This window comes from Coloeus monedula (genome assembly GCF_965178545.1).
Source record: "Coloeus monedula genome assembly, chromosome: 2".
Lineage (NCBI taxonomy): Eukaryota > Metazoa > Chordata > Aves > Passeriformes > Corvidae > Coloeus > Coloeus monedula.
This window is the reverse complement of record NC_138782.1, coordinates 54,566,042-54,582,236: the sequence shown is the minus strand read 5'-3', so window position 1 is coordinate 54,582,236 and position 16,195 is coordinate 54,566,042. Positions and strand designations below refer to the sequence as shown.

General features: G+C 38.3%; 1 protein-coding gene across 1 annotated transcript in view; it reads left to right on the top strand.

Annotated features, from left to right (window-relative positions):
- Nucleotides 1–16,195, top strand: part of MAP3K5 (mitogen-activated protein kinase kinase kinase 5) — a 100,172-nt gene that overhangs the window by 30,676 nt on the left and 53,301 nt on the right. The window contains exons 3-7 of the mRNA XM_082303411.1: nt 1,250–1,273; nt 11,259–11,452; nt 11,696–11,864; nt 12,798–12,904; nt 15,356–15,526. Of these exons, the coding sequence (XP_082159537.1) occupies nt 1,250–1,273; nt 11,259–11,452; nt 11,696–11,864; nt 12,798–12,904; nt 15,356–15,526 (665 nt within the window). The remainder of the gene's footprint in view (nt 1–1,249; nt 1,274–11,258; nt 11,453–11,695; nt 11,865–12,797; nt 12,905–15,355; nt 15,527–16,195) is intronic.

Sequence of the window (16,195 nt, the reverse complement as noted above, 5' to 3'; positions counted from 1 at the left end):
CTGTAGGAAAGCCATTAAAGAGCGAGACCCTTTCCATACTATTTAGTAACTGCCTAAAAAAAGTAGCTGTCGGCATGCTGGGACACCTGTGGCAGCGTTTGTTCCTGTGTTTGTTACAGCCAGCAGATAAGAGTAGAAGCAATGCAGGAAAGCATGTGCAGTTTTAATCTTGTATAGAAGGGGGGAATTCAAAAACTGAAAATGAAGGAAATACAGAACTGCAGCACGTGATTCAGTCAGGGCATAAAGCAATGTAAGTAAGCTTTTGATGGTGAAATGTTCTTCTGTATGAACCTTCAGGCCAGGCTGGGCAGGGCTTTGATCAACCTGATCTAGTCAAAGATGTTCCTGTCCATGCTGGGGGTTTTGACCAGACATTTATGACCTGCACTTGGAAAGCTAGAAACAGTCATGTAAGAAGCAAGCCCTCTCAACAGGGAGAAGAGCAGTTTTATCGAAGCCTGACTTAAGCAACATGGAAAGTATGAGGTGCCTTGGTTTGACGCTGTGCTTGTTTTTAATGCTGTTGTGCTGGTGAAGCTGCTCACCAGTCCCAGAGGCAGAGGCATAGCTATCTGATAAATCTGTTATGGTTATTGATTTCTGGGATCAGAACTGGCTGACAAATCTTGCTGGAAGCAAGGTCATTGTTCGGAAGTGGTTTACACATGCACTGTACCACCTGGATTAGTGTGCAGGAATCAGCTCTTTCCATCTGTGTATGCTTCTAATTCTCTGAAAATTCACACTGAAAATGTGAAGATGTGGTTTTTGCATCTGATTATTAGAGCCAAGTGAATTTCAAGCAGTTTTGGAATATTTTAAAACCTCATATGAATACTGTTTTTACTATTCTTTTTGGTTGCTTCTCCTGGTAGCAAAATGCTACTTACTATATTTGACTTTTCAAATATGAATAGGTGTTTATTAATAGAAAACTTCTGGACATCATGCCTCTAGGCAAATTTATAAATGGAGGGACATGTATGTATGTGTATATATGTATATACACATGCAGACAGTATGTACGCTCTTATGTATATATAAGTTGTATATATCTACTTGGTTCCATAGTAATTTTGTCCCTCCTGAGACAATATCTCATTTATGTTGATTTGACAGGCATAGAAAACATCTCTAAACCAACCTTTTCTTATCATGTGTGCAAACAATATTAGAAAGTCATACTGATCAGATGTCTTTCCTAGTGCTATCAAGATTATTTTCTTTTTTTTCTTTTTTATTTCAGGAAATTATCTGCCAGAAGAATAATGTAAGTATGATGTATGGATTTCAGTTGAATTATAAACATTCCAAACTTCTGTTTCATTTAATGTTGTTTATATTCTGTGTTCCACTAGAATCATTTAGCACTCTTCTACTGTATTTTTACAGAATTAGATGCAGAATTCTGGAAATTCTAGCAGCAAGTCTGTGTAGATCACTTGGTTGCTAGGTACCAGGCTCACTTCTTACCTTGCCTCTATCTATCAGTGGTATTTTCTCTGCTGCCTTTACTTGTCTGTCATTATTTCACATCCATTTGCATTTGTCATTTTGATTATCTTTTTTTTCCTGTTGCGTTTTTCTGCACAGTGTTCTTTAGTGTTTTTTTAAAAAAACTCTATTAGAAAGTAGAGTCATTTGGAAACTGTTGCTCATTTTAGAAACCCATGGCTACAGCTCTGAAAAAAAAAAGTATGTGTGTATATATATGTATCTATGTGTATATATATGTATGTATATATATGTGTATATATATGCATATGTATAAAATATTTATAAAGAGAGGGAGTGTGTGTATTTATTTCTAGAAGTTGAGTCCTGGAGCCTGTTAGTCCAAGTGCAGTGCAGATCCCGGTGGTCTGTCTGACTGCCAGTCATTGAACTGTAGGTTTCTGCACCTTGGCACCCTTTTGGTTTCTGAGGTTGACCTTGCAACTCTCCCTTCTCTTTTTCACTCCCAAGTTCAAAGGAGGCAGACTTGTCGCTGGGAGAGCACTGCTTTTTCAATGTGGTTTGTCTGGAGCAGCAGGGCCAGTCATCTCAGAATATATATCTGGCACGCTGAGTTGTACTTGGCTTCTCTTTGTTACTTACTGGTAGCCACATTTGCTAATATATAATTTCATAGAGGTTAGTCAGTGCTGTGCTGATATCCTGAGGTGCTATGTGCATGCTGTACAATTCCACATATTTGAATAAAATTTTCTAAGGGGCAGATAAGTATTTCATTTCAGAAATTGGCCAGGTTTTATTTTCCACAGTGCCATGAAAACTGCAGCATTCCTGATTTTACTTCTTTATTTAACAGTGAAATTCATGGATTAAGTAATTACTTCTGCCGCTATGAAATATGTCTCTCTGAAAAAGATGCAGTCTTTCTTTTTCTCTGCATGGAGTTTCTAAAGATGGCTTCAAAACCAGTGTGAGCTTTGGTCTATTGCTGCAATTTAAATTGCAGACTTTTTTTTTTGTTAAAATACCAAAAAAAGCGAAGAGGTTTTCCTATAGAGTTTCTGTATAGCTGTTAACCAAAAAGTGCTTTTCAGAGACTCACAGAAGGCTGTGAAAGATGTGCTAGACTAGAAATCTCTCGCCTGTCTCTAATGAAAGTGGGGGAAATGATCAGTTAGGCCTTTTACATAAAATGAAAGAGAACAGTAAGGCCTTTTTTGTAAATGAATGTATTACATTCTGTGTTTTTGTTCTGATGGCCTAGGACCTAGGGAAAATGATGTGTGACTAATGTAATGATCCTGGGAGGGTAGGGGGAAGAGCTCTCTTAGCAGGAAATCAGCAGGAGATGACTGGTACAATAGAATAAAGGGAAGATGTCATCTTATCCTGCTTTTAAATGACAGTCCCCAAAGCTCAAGGAGAGGTATGATAACTTGGCCTTCCGTCTGTTTCAGAAAGGATTGTTCTGTTTTCCATTTAAATTTGGATAGGTTACTGTGACACTGTCATTTATCACTTTTAGAAATGTTTCAGTGTATGCCAGAAAAAGAATGTGTTCCTTGAAAGTCTCAGATGTTTTCAAGCACACCCACATAACATCTTTTCTGGGAGGAAGTATTTTCCCTGGGATTAGAACAGGGAAGTCAGTGAAATGGATTTAGCAGCTCTGTAACTGATTTTGTCTCTTTTTTCCTCATTTTTTCGTCATGATGTCAGCCAAATTACCTGGAAGCAGACTTTTCACAACGTTGGTGCATGCCTAACTATTGAATATAATACCTGCTTCATAAAAATCATGTTTCTTCATAAGTTATAAGATTCTTGGGTAAATGGGTGCAGCAGAGGTTCTGTTCTTGAGAAGCCATGACTCTGATGCCCACCTTTAACAAAAACAGTCATGAGACGTTACTATTATGAAAAAAAATGAAATTCACATATGGATAAACAAGGAGTTCTGTCTTGCTGTTCTAGAACATGTTTTTTAATAGCATGCAAACATCAGCCATATCAGGACCGTGGTATCCTTGGCACCAGGAGATTAAAAAGGTTCCAAAACAAGTGTGTGTGTGTGTGTGTACCTATATATATCTGCCTAACTGAAATGCCTTGTGTTTGCTTTTCCTAAACCTTGTATCCCTAAAAAGAAGTGGGATTAAAAAAAAAATCTATTGCCAACTGTTTTGTTCTTCTGACTGGATATTTGTATTTCCTAGTATTAGTCAATACAATGTTGCATAGCTAGGATAAGCTGCCTGGAGCCTGTCTGGGCAGAGCAGTACAAGATAACATTGGCTCATTTCCTGTTATATGTGGTTTTATATCTATTTAGTTGGACCTTTTCCAAATGTTCCAGTAATACCAAAACCATACATTTTTACAGGGAGTGATACCTTGACATGAGGTACTTACTTTGCTGGTTGAAAGCTCAAGTTTAATTTTTGCTGTTATCTGATTTTTGAGGTCAATCAAGCAGCAGAGGCATTCTAGAAATTACTAGTAAAGAGTTTCAGTCATGAGATGTAGCTATAAAGGTTATGGTTCATGACTGTACCTTGCTAGTTTTAGCTAACCAGTTTTTATTTCATCATAATTCTCCACAGTTTAAATTTCACCACCTTTGGAGGAAAGTTGAAGATCTATTCAATTTTTTAAAAATTTGTCTTCGTGCTGTTTAATGTGCATGTATTCTACATGAGGTTTGCAACCCACTGCCGTAAGTTACACCTTGACACAGTGCACACCTTTCAGTTCAGGCTGCTTGCTTGCACCAGGTTGGAGTAGTGGATAGCCTCGGGAGCTGCCTGGGGTGTGAGATTGCAGTGAAGCTAGTGGCCTGATCAGGAGGGCCCTTGGAGGCAATGGGAATTGTTCTCTTGGGCAGCTGACTTGCAGGTGTTAGCGACTAAACAACAGGGTTAGTGTTGTATGGCCAGGCACCCTTAGTAGTGTTTTGCTTTTCTAACACTTGAAGGGATGAGACTGTAGTGATAGGACAAAGGGCAATGGCTTCAAGCTCAAAGAGGGTAGGTTTAGATTAGGTATTAGGAAGAAATGATGTACTGTGAGGGTGCTGGGGCACTGGAGCAAGTTTCCCAGAGAAGCTATGGATGCCCCATCCCTGGAAGGGTTCAAAGCCAGGTTGAATGGGGCTCTGAGCAGCCTGGTCTAGTGGAATGTGTCCCTGGCCACAACACAGGGGTTGGAACTGGAGGACTTTTAAGGTGCCTTCCAACCCAAACCATTCTATGGCTCTATGACTGTAATTTTTACTGGTATTCCATAGCCTTTCCTAACTGCCTCTTGTTTAAGATGTAGCTTGGGAGACAGTTCAGTGTAGCTCTCCTTCAATGTGAGTGGAAGACCTCATCCAGTTCTGAAATCCTCAGTGCAAGAGAGACATGCAGCTCCTGGAGCAGGTCCAGCAGAGGGCAACAAAGATGATGAAAGGTCTAGAGCATCTCTTACAAGGAAATGCTGAGGGAGCTGGGCCTGTTCAGCCTTGAGAAGAGACAACTGAGAGGGGACCTCATCCATGTCTTTAAGTGTCTGAAGGGTGGGTGCCGAGAAGATGGAGCCGGGCTCTTCTCAGTGGTGCCAAGGACTAGGGCAAGGGACAATGGGTAGACACTGACACACAGGAAATTCCATCTGAATAGGAGGAAGAATTTTTTTACTGTGCAAGCGACCAAGCATCAGAACAGATTGCCCAGAGAGGTTGTGGAGTCTCCCTGATTGGAGATATTCCAGAACTGTCTGGACACAATCCCATGCCATGTGCTCTTGGATGACCTTGCTTGAATGGGGAGGTTGGAGCAGATGACCCACTGTGGTGTCTTCCAATCTGACCCATTCTGTGACTCTGGATGAGGCATTCCAGAGGCATCTGCAAGCTCAGGATCTCCATATAGCTGCTGCTAAAAGACTGTAGTGAAGGGTATGTTTAGATGTTGGTTTCTTTCACCATGGAAATAGGGGTAAATATTTTTAGTACTCTTCATCCAGCCAACCAGAGATTTGTGGCCAGTTTGATTTTTGATATCCAAGTATGCAAAAATGCTATGTAGCCTTCAGTAAATATTCTGTTGAAAATGATAACTGTGGTATTTATTATTGCTTGTTCTTTAATTTTTTGAATTCTTGACTACTATATTTGACACATGCTTTCCTAGGAAAAAGTTGGTAACTTCTTTTCCTGTGTGAATATGATGAAAGGACCATATAGGCTGTAAGCTGATTTTTAACAAGCATTTAGGATGTAGCATGGCTGCAATAGAATGCAATTGCTGGGTATATAAGGAAAGAATATCTTCTCAAAGTAAAGGGGAAGTATTTGATAGAGTAGATCCCATCTCTGTGCTTCAGTTCATCTGAGGCATGAGGCTTACTTAAGTTCCTTTTCAAATCAGTAGTAAGGCTATCATTCATGTGAGTGGGATTTAAAATAAACCAAAACCGAGCCTGTATTCATTAAAACATCAGCACGTGTTGATTTACTGTGTGTTTGGGGGATGGAGGGAAGAGATTTAATAACTTGGTTTATGATTTTGCCATCTGCTACACATAAGACCATGCGCAGTCAAAGAATTACCTTAAAAATTTCACCAGAAGAATTGAAATAAAAGCAGATATTTATCAAAAGGACGAGTGGGAGAAATAGAAAAAAGCTCTCTTAATTAGAGGAGTGTCAGCAGGAAGAACTGTTCCTACTGTGAAAGATACTGACTATTTTTATTACTTCGACTGATTTTTTTTTCTTTTTTTAAAGTTACATTGGATGCTGACCTGAAGCTTTGGCAAGTAGATGGGATTCTGCTAGATTCTACCATCCATGACTAAAGTATCATGGTTTTGCTTTGGGGGATCTTTGCTTTCTTTGACACTTGTCTTTGAAGGCAGTTTTCCTGTTTGTGGATATTGGACTGTTAAATGATCCCAGCAGAGCAGTGTTAGTATAGAGCCTTAGGGAATTGAAAGGACTGTGCATCACTGACTCCCTGGGATTTTTCAGAGTTTTTCCCTTCTTTTTGAAGAAAAAGTCAAGATACAAGAATTAATTGGCTAGAACTCAAATGTTCCTTTGTCTTTAGCGCCATGTCTTTTTAATCTGTGCAACTTTCAGAAGAAGATCTTTTGTATTACATCAGATTAATTTTTGAGGGAGAGAATAGTGTTTATCTTATTTTCATGATATTTCTTTCTAAGATGTGGTCTCCCCATTCAAGTCCCAAAAAGCTGCCCTTTTCACAAGTAGGAGTTCTATAGAAGAGAGGGATATTGAAAGAAGGGCTGCTTTATATTCTTACTGTGAGCATTAAGTAAGTAATGCCTAAGTAAGTATACCCTATTAATTTTTATTATCTCTTGAATACAAATAAGTGCTATATTAATTTCTCTCAGAAGCTGAGAAAGGATATTGAAAAAGAAAGAGGTGGTTAATGCTCCAGTGACCACTAGGTCTAACTAGAAGCAGCCTTGTCTTAATTTCTGTAATTATAGAGCTATTAAGAATGATCTTACATCTGTATTTAACTGAAATTACTCACACTTTGGAACGGTTAGATTTGTCTTCAGTAATTGAGGAAGGGACATTAGAAAAATACAGAACAATTTAAAAAAATTGCAAAAATTAATTACAGATTCTGTCACTTAATTGCAAGCGTTTATGTGTATAGCTGGCACCAACCAGCACTTCTGCCTTCTGATTAGTCTGACTGATGGGAGGAAATGGGCTGACATGGACAGTCTGTCAGAAAATGACCTGATGTTGCCAGGTACTGAGTGTGGTGGCCCAAGGCCTTCAAAGATATGTATGTTTGTATTTCCCAGATAAAAGCAGTTCATCTGATCTGAGAGCTCAGGCCAGGATTACCTGTCTAATGTCCCGAGTTCTCATGCATCAGTCTCAACCACAGTAACTGTCATCAACTCTCTGTATGCACACCTTCCCAGCCCCGGGTGTTTTCAGTAATGCCTTTCAACATACCACTCAGGTGCCCTGCAGTCCCTTTGTAACTTTCACTAGTGTAATTTGAGCTTTTGAACCTTAAATAATGAGGGCTTTATAAAGAAGGAGGATTGCAAAATGGAATTTGCAGCACCTCTTCTTGATTGAGGGTTCTATTCCCACCCACCTTTGAAGCCCCTGTATTCAAAGCATTTTTTTAAATGGTATTGACATAACAGAATATTACAATTTTATTTAAGGTGCTACTCCTTCAAAAATATCCTGGTTTTATTGAAAAGTTCATTTCTGTTACTTTCATTATAAATGATGTGGTGAATCACAAGAATGGATCAAAGTAAAATAATTTTGTCTTGTGTACTTAACAAACTTAGAATATGGAGTGAAGTCAGGGTTAGAAAAAATACCAGATTTTGTGGGATCAGAGTTGGAATGGAGTGTTACAGGGTAGATTTTAATAGAATAAATTAAATATATTTAAACTTCCAAGTCTAGTAATACGCACTAAGTCAAAATGTAAAGCAATGTGTGAGCAGATGGGAAGTGTGTGTCAGAAAAACCACCTGATCCTTTCTGACTTAAGTTAGTGTAGATTATACTTTGACAAAAAAAGATGAGAAAGATAAGATATAAGTTACTGAGACAGGTTGCATCACCTGGAAATGAGGAAAGCACACACTCTGCTTTGGGGAAAATGATTGAGAGTTGTCTGACATTTAGAATAGCTCCACAACTGCTTCCCACACAGCTTGGTCCTCTTGGGCTCCCACCCTAATCACAGCCCAAATGCAGTTAGAGTTGGGCTCTTTGCAATTAGGATTTGTGACAGCGACACAATATGTTTCTCCACAGGAGGGGACTATAGACTTTGTTACACAAAAGCAGTCTCACCATCACTGTTATCTTTCTTCCACCACCTTCAGTAAATAATATATATCTTTTGATTATTTCCTTTTTTTTTTTCTTTTGACGCTAGAGCTACTGCATGTCTGCCTTTGTTTAGCTGTTAAATATCTACCTGCTGTACTCATTAGCTAGGGAAGTGAAATTGAGGTCAGAGTTTCTTAGCTTTATTGCATCTGTGCTCGTTCTACTTTTTTTTTTTTAAGTGTATTTCCTAAGGAAATGAAACTTAAGAGCTTGTACTGGTTTTTCATCATCCACATTTGCTCTGTATCTGCCTGTTTGTCTGTCTGATGAACTTCAGCTGAATTTGACAGGTTTCAGAGGTACAGAGCTCCCACAAAAGATAACTATCTAGGTTAAGTTAAGAACCAAAGTAATGCCCTGGCTGAGGGAAAGGCCACTGTGTTCTCACACTGCTTGCTACTGAATTTCAGGATGAAATTCTACCTTGAGACAATTCCCTGAGATCCCTGGGGGCCCTCTGAACAACTGTAAATTGATTTATTCTTTTCTCTTTTCTTCCTACAGTGTTTTCTCCTGTCTTTAACTTTCAAGTTCTTCCCTGTCCATTGCTTCCAAAGACTGTTGGGTCTGCGTGTCTTCTATACCGGGCTCTATATTATAACCAGCTTTTCTTTTCCCCGCCTCAACTAACAGGAAGAATGCATATATTGCTGGCTCTCTTGTTTCTCTGAAATAGATACGTTCTCCCTACAGACGGTGCACTCAGGATGGGTTTCTAAGAGCTCATGCTCAGTCATGGACTCGAGCACTTGGCATCTGCAGGAAGGGCAGTTTTCCTCCTGGTAGAATTAAAAATTTTGCAAGGGTGAACCTTGGGTTCTGTGAATTTCAAAAGACGGGAACATCCTTTTTCAGAGTTGATTTTTATTTAAGACCTGAGCATTGGAACATTGTGCCAGAGGTCTGAGAAGGTCTTCCTGCAAACAGTCTTGAATTTATTTTTAATGCACTGAATAAACATTAGGAAGTAAAATTCTTGCCTCCAGATATCTATAGCTACTTCACCCTTTTTTGTGACTCTGACGTCCCAACCCTTTTCTCCTTTATCTAGAAAAGGAAAGTTGGAGAATAGTCTGCCTATGCGTAATAGTGGCTCTTAGGCCAGTTACTATATACCCATCTCTTGTAATTGCTGAAACCAGTTCCAGCAAATTCATAATTTTCCTTCTGCCTTTGACTGTGGGGCTCATTAGATTTTAGCAGGGTAAAAAGTTCATCCATTCACTGTTGAAAGCATGTGATTGCCTTACATGCTAGGATATTCTTGAATAGAAGTATCCCTTCACTTTTGTGTTGCACAGACAACCAGTTTGGGTTCTGGCATCCCACTCCTTAGTTACTTGTTAAGAAAATTGTTATATGCTTCCCAGTTCTCAACTTTCCTTTGGAATTGCTGCAGTCACATAGAGAAAAATACTCCCTGGCTTTTCAGCAGCAGTAGTTTGCAATGGTTGGGAAAAGAAGAAACTAACCCTTGTGCAAGGCACTGTATGCAATAATCTCCAAACAACTTCTGTGTTAGTTGAACTCAATTGACCTCATGTAAATGTCTACACCAATTATTTTTAGATTTTACAGAGTCTGTTGATACCCCTCAGAAGCTGCAGTGGGATTGCCTTTATATTGAGGTCTTACAATTTCATAGTGTGTTGGGTGTAATTAAAAAATAATTCCTGTACTCTTCATAGCCAGTCTCTGATTTGTCCACGAACGTGTTTACTGACATATCTGTACACATACATTTTGCAGACTTGAGTACCTCAATCCTTCCACGCTTTAAAAATCTAATAATGCCTGTTAAAATGCATGTTTTAATCACATGCCTGGTATTGTGCATTCAAAAACTATTCAGTCACTGCCCTCTCAATGTGCAAAGCTCAGCAAAGCAGGGGCATCTCTAAAGTGATGCCTGCATTGTTGTATTGACTTCTGGGAGAGCAGAAGCAGCTGACCAGAAAGTAATTAACCTTGGAAGTGTTTTAGGGGTACCAAAATGATGAGTCTCAAGAATTGCTACCTTAAGGCTTTTGTTATTGGGCTGCTGGGCACTTCAGTAATGAAGTCTGAGCTCTGAGAGTTGAATGGAGGAACTCCTCCCAATTTTGTTGGTATTCTGTCTCATAGCTAAGACTCTTTAAACCACAAATATTCAGCAACTTTCTCTGTACATAAATCTGTACTCACGCACATACTGTGGTATGTCAGCAGACATCTTGCCTCCCTCTTCCTCGGAAGACACCTAATTTTTCCTTTTTCTTTGCAAACTGTCATACATTGATATATAAAAATCAATGCAGTTTAGCAATGCTAAGGTGTTCTGTAAGTGATTATTCTGAACTATGTATGATTTTAAGTCCCATTGACGAGTATTTTCTACATAGTAGAGAATTTCATTTGCTTTTGAAGGCTAAACTGTTTGAGTCATTTTGCAGTTCATGTGAGGATTAGTTTTCTCCATGGTTTTCCTGTCGTGAGGCAACTAGATTGTGTTACTGTTTCCAATATCTGTGAGCCTAACTGTACTGCTCTCTTTTGATCATCTGTCACCTTGAAAAGAGTGCACGTCAGCTTCTTTTGATTCCATATGCCTTTTCAGGGTGACATGGGTGTACCCTGAGAATTGTTTCACTTTTGAACCAATTATAATTTTAAGGTCAGCTTGATACTTCTGAAAAGACTTATTTTACAGGAAGCAGATCAGAAATCTGAAAGCATACATTTCAAGTGTATATCATATGTGACGTGAAAACTGAATTTATGAGTCAAAACTTAATCTTGCTGAAGTAAGCAGCAGGTCTCCCTGTGACTTTACAGGTGGAAATCTGCAGGTAGTAGATGCAGTTGTTTCATACTTGGGCTTGTCAAGCCATAACTGCCCTAAATATTGCACCTTGTTTCCCTGCAGATGTGCACTGGGAACTACATATTTGTTCCTTATATGATAACTCCACATAACAAGGTGTACTGCTGTGATAGCAGCTTCGTGAAGGGACTCACAGAGCTGATGCCGCCTGGTTTTGAGTCTCTGCTTGGGCCTATATGCTTACCTCTAGTGGATCGATTTATTCAGCTCTTGAAGGTGGCACAGGCCAGTTCGAGGTGAGTTGTCGTCTTGTACACTCATGTAAAATGTAAATATTCCAGCTGTCAAGATAAATTTCAGGCTCTTTTGCCTCTGTTCAGACAAACTGATAATTAATAGTTTAGCTTGACCAAATCTCTTTATTGATACTGCTTTATCAATACGTGTTCTGCATACACATTGTGGGAGAGCTGTGGGGCCAGAAAAACAAGTGCAAGGGACCTGTCCCCAGTTGCTGATGCAAAGTTGTTCTTCTCCAGCCAGTATTTCCGGGAATCCATTCTGAATGACATCAGGAAGGCCCGGACACTTTACACGGGCAAAGAGCTTGCAGCAGAGCTGGCAAGGATTCGACAGCGAGTAGATAACGTTGAAGTCTTGTCTGCTGACATTGTAATAAACTTGCTGCTGTCCTACAGAGACATTCAGGTAAGAGTTTTGCGCACTAGTAAGAGTAGTAAATTAAATTACATTCTCACAGAAATTTTTAGTCTATTTTGCACAGATTTTTTTTAACAAACTGTGTGGATAAAGCACTGTAGTAAAAATGGTGTCTTTTCTGATGTTTTTATTTTGGTTTGTAGTTTCACTGTTTGCCTTTCTGTAGCAGAAAAGGGTTTTCTAACACTACCTAAAAAGTACATGACATATAATAACTCTTCTCCGTCTCAGCATTGCTGTGTGATGAACAGCCTGTAGTTAAAGGCTATGGTAGCATTCTGTAATTGATAGGCAAATGTGTTCTTTGTCACCAAAGCTTGTGACATTTCTTATGGAAACATAAATAGTTCATATGCATTTCAGCCTTTGGAATGATGATAGTAATGTTTTACTTTGTTAGTTTCAACTGTCGCTCCTTAAACATTATGAAGTGGTTTGAGTTTGATTTTTTATTTTTTTGTTTTTTAAATATCTCAGTGAGTAAGCTACTTTAAAAACCGTGGTATTCAAGAGTCTTTTATTTTGTTTTCATGGCTCATGCCTACTTCAAAGTTTTGGGATGTCTTAATTCAGATGCAGTTAGTTTTGTAATGTCTGCACAATATGAACACTGATATGTGTTCAACTCCTGAAGCTAACTTTAATCATGAAACACATGTATGAAAATTTCCACAGAACCTTGTTGAAGCAGCACAGGAGGCCAAATTGTGCTTCCCTGCTAAATACTGTGCATATTCCCATTTCTGATTAGTGCTAGGCTATTTACAGTTTGAGACTGAAGAAACTAAAATCCATAAAACTTACAATGGACTGAAAATACTTCTTAGAATGAAATAATACCTGCTTAGGTTGAAGAGGAGTTTATATAGGCATACCTCAGTACAGCCACTTAAAACTGTATTATTCCTTTATTTTTGGAAGGATTATGATTCCATTGTGAAATTGGTGAAAACTTTAGAAAAACTGCCCACTTTTGACTTGGCTTCCCACCACCATGTGAGGTTGCATTATGCATTTGCGCTAAACAGGTAAGAATCTACCCTTCCTTCTTCTGTGGAACAGGAAATCAAAACTTCAAACTTCATAAGGCATGAGTAATCCTGTGTGAGGTTCCCTACTGGAATCTTTATGCACAGTCCCATGATTTTGATTGAAGCAGCTTTGGGGACTCTGAGCGTTGTGATAAATCTTAGCTTCTTTTCATCTTGTACTATCAAATTTCATTCCTTTTCCTTTAGCATGTTTGATTTATCTTTCCATAGGTTTGCATTATTTTTTGTTTCAGTACCTAAGTTAGAGTAAATAAATACCTAACTATTTTCCTTCTGAAAAATACACTTTTAACATTGCTGTGTGAGTGACAGTGCTGCATCATTTGTGCTAGCAAAGACATCATCTCATTTTAGTCTTAGTTCTGGTAATGTTAGGAGACAGAACCAGACCTTTCATCAAAAGTCCATCAGAAGATTTTATTGTATTACAGTGATAAACTAATTTCCATGTTCTCTGATAACATGGACAAAATGTGATACATGGAGCAACATACACTGCTTCCATGTATTAAATAAAAGCCAAGCCTAGATTTTCTTTCTAGGATACTGGCATTTAGGCAAGAGACTAAAAGGGGAGCTTTTTCAGAAGAAATTACAAATGTTCTCTGCTCCCTTGCTGTTATCACAATGAACATTTTGCTGTTGACTTTTAGAGGAGTAGACCAGGTGTCAGCGGGTATTGAAATTCTCAAGTATAGAAAACGTCTACAGATGGTTCTGCTTCTCACAGATTTGAATTTTGTAGTTCAAGTTCACCGAGGAGTCTTGGAACTGCATATTATGTGAAAGTGATGTTAAAACATGTCGCAAGTAATTACTTGAAAAAATAAACCTGGTTTTGAAAGAAAATAAAAAGAAAACAAAAAATAAAAACAGCTGTCTGACTTTTTTTTTTTTTTTTGTGTCTGAATAAAATGTCCAGGTCCTTTCTTGTGCCTTTATACCAGGTATATGAAGATATAAATATTCTGCCCTTTTTGTTCCCTGTTTGACATAAATATGTGAAGTTTTGCAGATTAAATAATCCAGCATGTATCTGCCACTTCTACAGAGCCTTCACAAGGGTCACTAGGTGTTGGAGTTTTAGCATGTTGTTTAGACCTCAAGGACATGGTTTTCTGAAACAAAGTCACCTTTGAAAACAGGACTAATTCATTGAGGCACTAAAAACCTGGAAAACTGCAGCATCATCTTTTCAGGCATACCCTTATAATTCACTGTTTCTGTGACTCTAAGATGTTGCCTGTGAGAGTATCTGACGAAAGATTACACAGTAGCTCCAAAGGAGTCCAGATGAGATTTTCCTATTCCTCTCTTCTCCAGGCTGACCATTAAACTAGAAGCCATGACAGCCATGAAAACATTCATGCTTTGGTGTGCCAAGAAGGAATTACTTTGGCTAATTCTAACTTTCTCCTAACTGGGACTATAGAGGATATTTTGTGAGCTAAAGCAGGTGTGGAATACTCTGCGCTTCTGAATCTTTGCTGTGAAAAAAATGTGTCTCTTGCTTCTAATCCAGATCACTAGTACGGAAGGATGGAGCAGCTCAATTAGTCAGGATTAGTCTGACCTAAATCAAGAAAGTGTGAGGGCATTGATGATGGAAAAGTAAATAGAAATAAAAGTAGGGACCTCTGGCTCTGAAGACCAGCTAAGTGTAAATAATCCATGTTGCTAAACATTATTTTCCGTACTGGTTTTGTTCTCATTAAATTCATTAATCTGGATTAGTGATAGTCGATACAAGATTTGGAAGTGTTGAAAAGGGAGTAACTTGATTGTTCAGTACACAAGCACATTAAAATTCTAAACTTTTGATACTGAATGATGTACGTATCAAAACTATGACTCGCCAGGAAGTGTCAAATGCTTGCAATTACGTGGTTTATTTGTCTGAAGTTTCTTTTAATATTGCCTTATTGGCTTTACTCCTAAACCATCCCTATCATGGGAGTTCAATCTAGTTTGTGCTTTTTGGACTTTTTGCTTCACAGTCAAAATGTATATAAAAAGTAAAATCACAAACATGAGATTGAATCTTTTTTCCTTTAGAGCATGAATTACAATTAAAGAAATACTAGATGTGAAATCAAGGTTCATATTTTTCCATTTTATAAGGAAGTATCACATGATCCTTCTAAGAATTTCCCTGGAGGCTTTGGTGCTATTTTCAGTGCTTTGCTCTACTGATGCTTCACGAGAGAGAGAAATTATGTTTGGGGGCTTTTATAAAGGTTTCCTGTGATATAAAGAAAAGACAAAAAAAAAAGAAGTAGGGGGTAAGTGTGTATGCATAATATAGTCCATTTTGTCTATCAATAATTTTACATGGATGAAGTCATATGTCTGTATTAAAATATGGTCATGAAAAGGTATTTCTTCTTAACTTTATTGTTTTTTAATCAAAACTTTTATTTTCAACAGGCGAAATCTGCCTGGAGACAGACAGAAAGCTCTAGAAATTATGATTCCCCTTGTAGAACAGGAAGACCAAGTAGCTTCAGATATGTACTGTCTGGTTGGTCGAATTTACAAGGACATGTTTTTGGAATCTGGGTTCATAGATACAGAAAGCAGAGACAAAGGAACATTCTGGTGAGTACTGTTGTCCTGGTCTATGTTCTTTTGTTAGCTTTAGTAAAATATTCCTCAAACAAGAATATATTTAAACAGTTCTTCCCAAATATTTGGCATCCTTAGGGGATAGACTGAATCTTCTAAACTTCCTTGCATATTTGTTGAGAATGAGAGATTTATGTTGTTCACACATCTCATTCTGCAAAGTTCTTGAAGTACCTCAGAGGCTCAAAATTTGGGTATCTCATCAGAGTGTATTTTACTCAGTTTTCCCAAATATGATGTCTCCTGTTTACTGAATTATTTTTAGGAATCTGGGCTGGAGACTAACCAGTCATGAATTGATTTGCATATCTGGAATCTGATAGATACTAGCTAGGTAGGCTTAGAGGTGCTGAGGTTTAACTCACAAGCAACATGACTGTTCCAAACTTATGCTGACAAAAGTTTTATCACCCCAGCCTCACTGTATAGTACATGCATGTAGCAGTGGACTACAGTAGCATCAGTAGTCAAAGAACCACACAATGGACTAGTCAATAATAGATAAATTCTTATCCTCATTTTAGAGACAAGAATATTGGTTTTTAAAGCGCTTTTGACATGCGGTAAAACACTGTTATGTGGAAGAGGTTAAAAAATGAAGGCATGGGATGTCATCTTAGACTTATGTCAGGATGAGCTGCT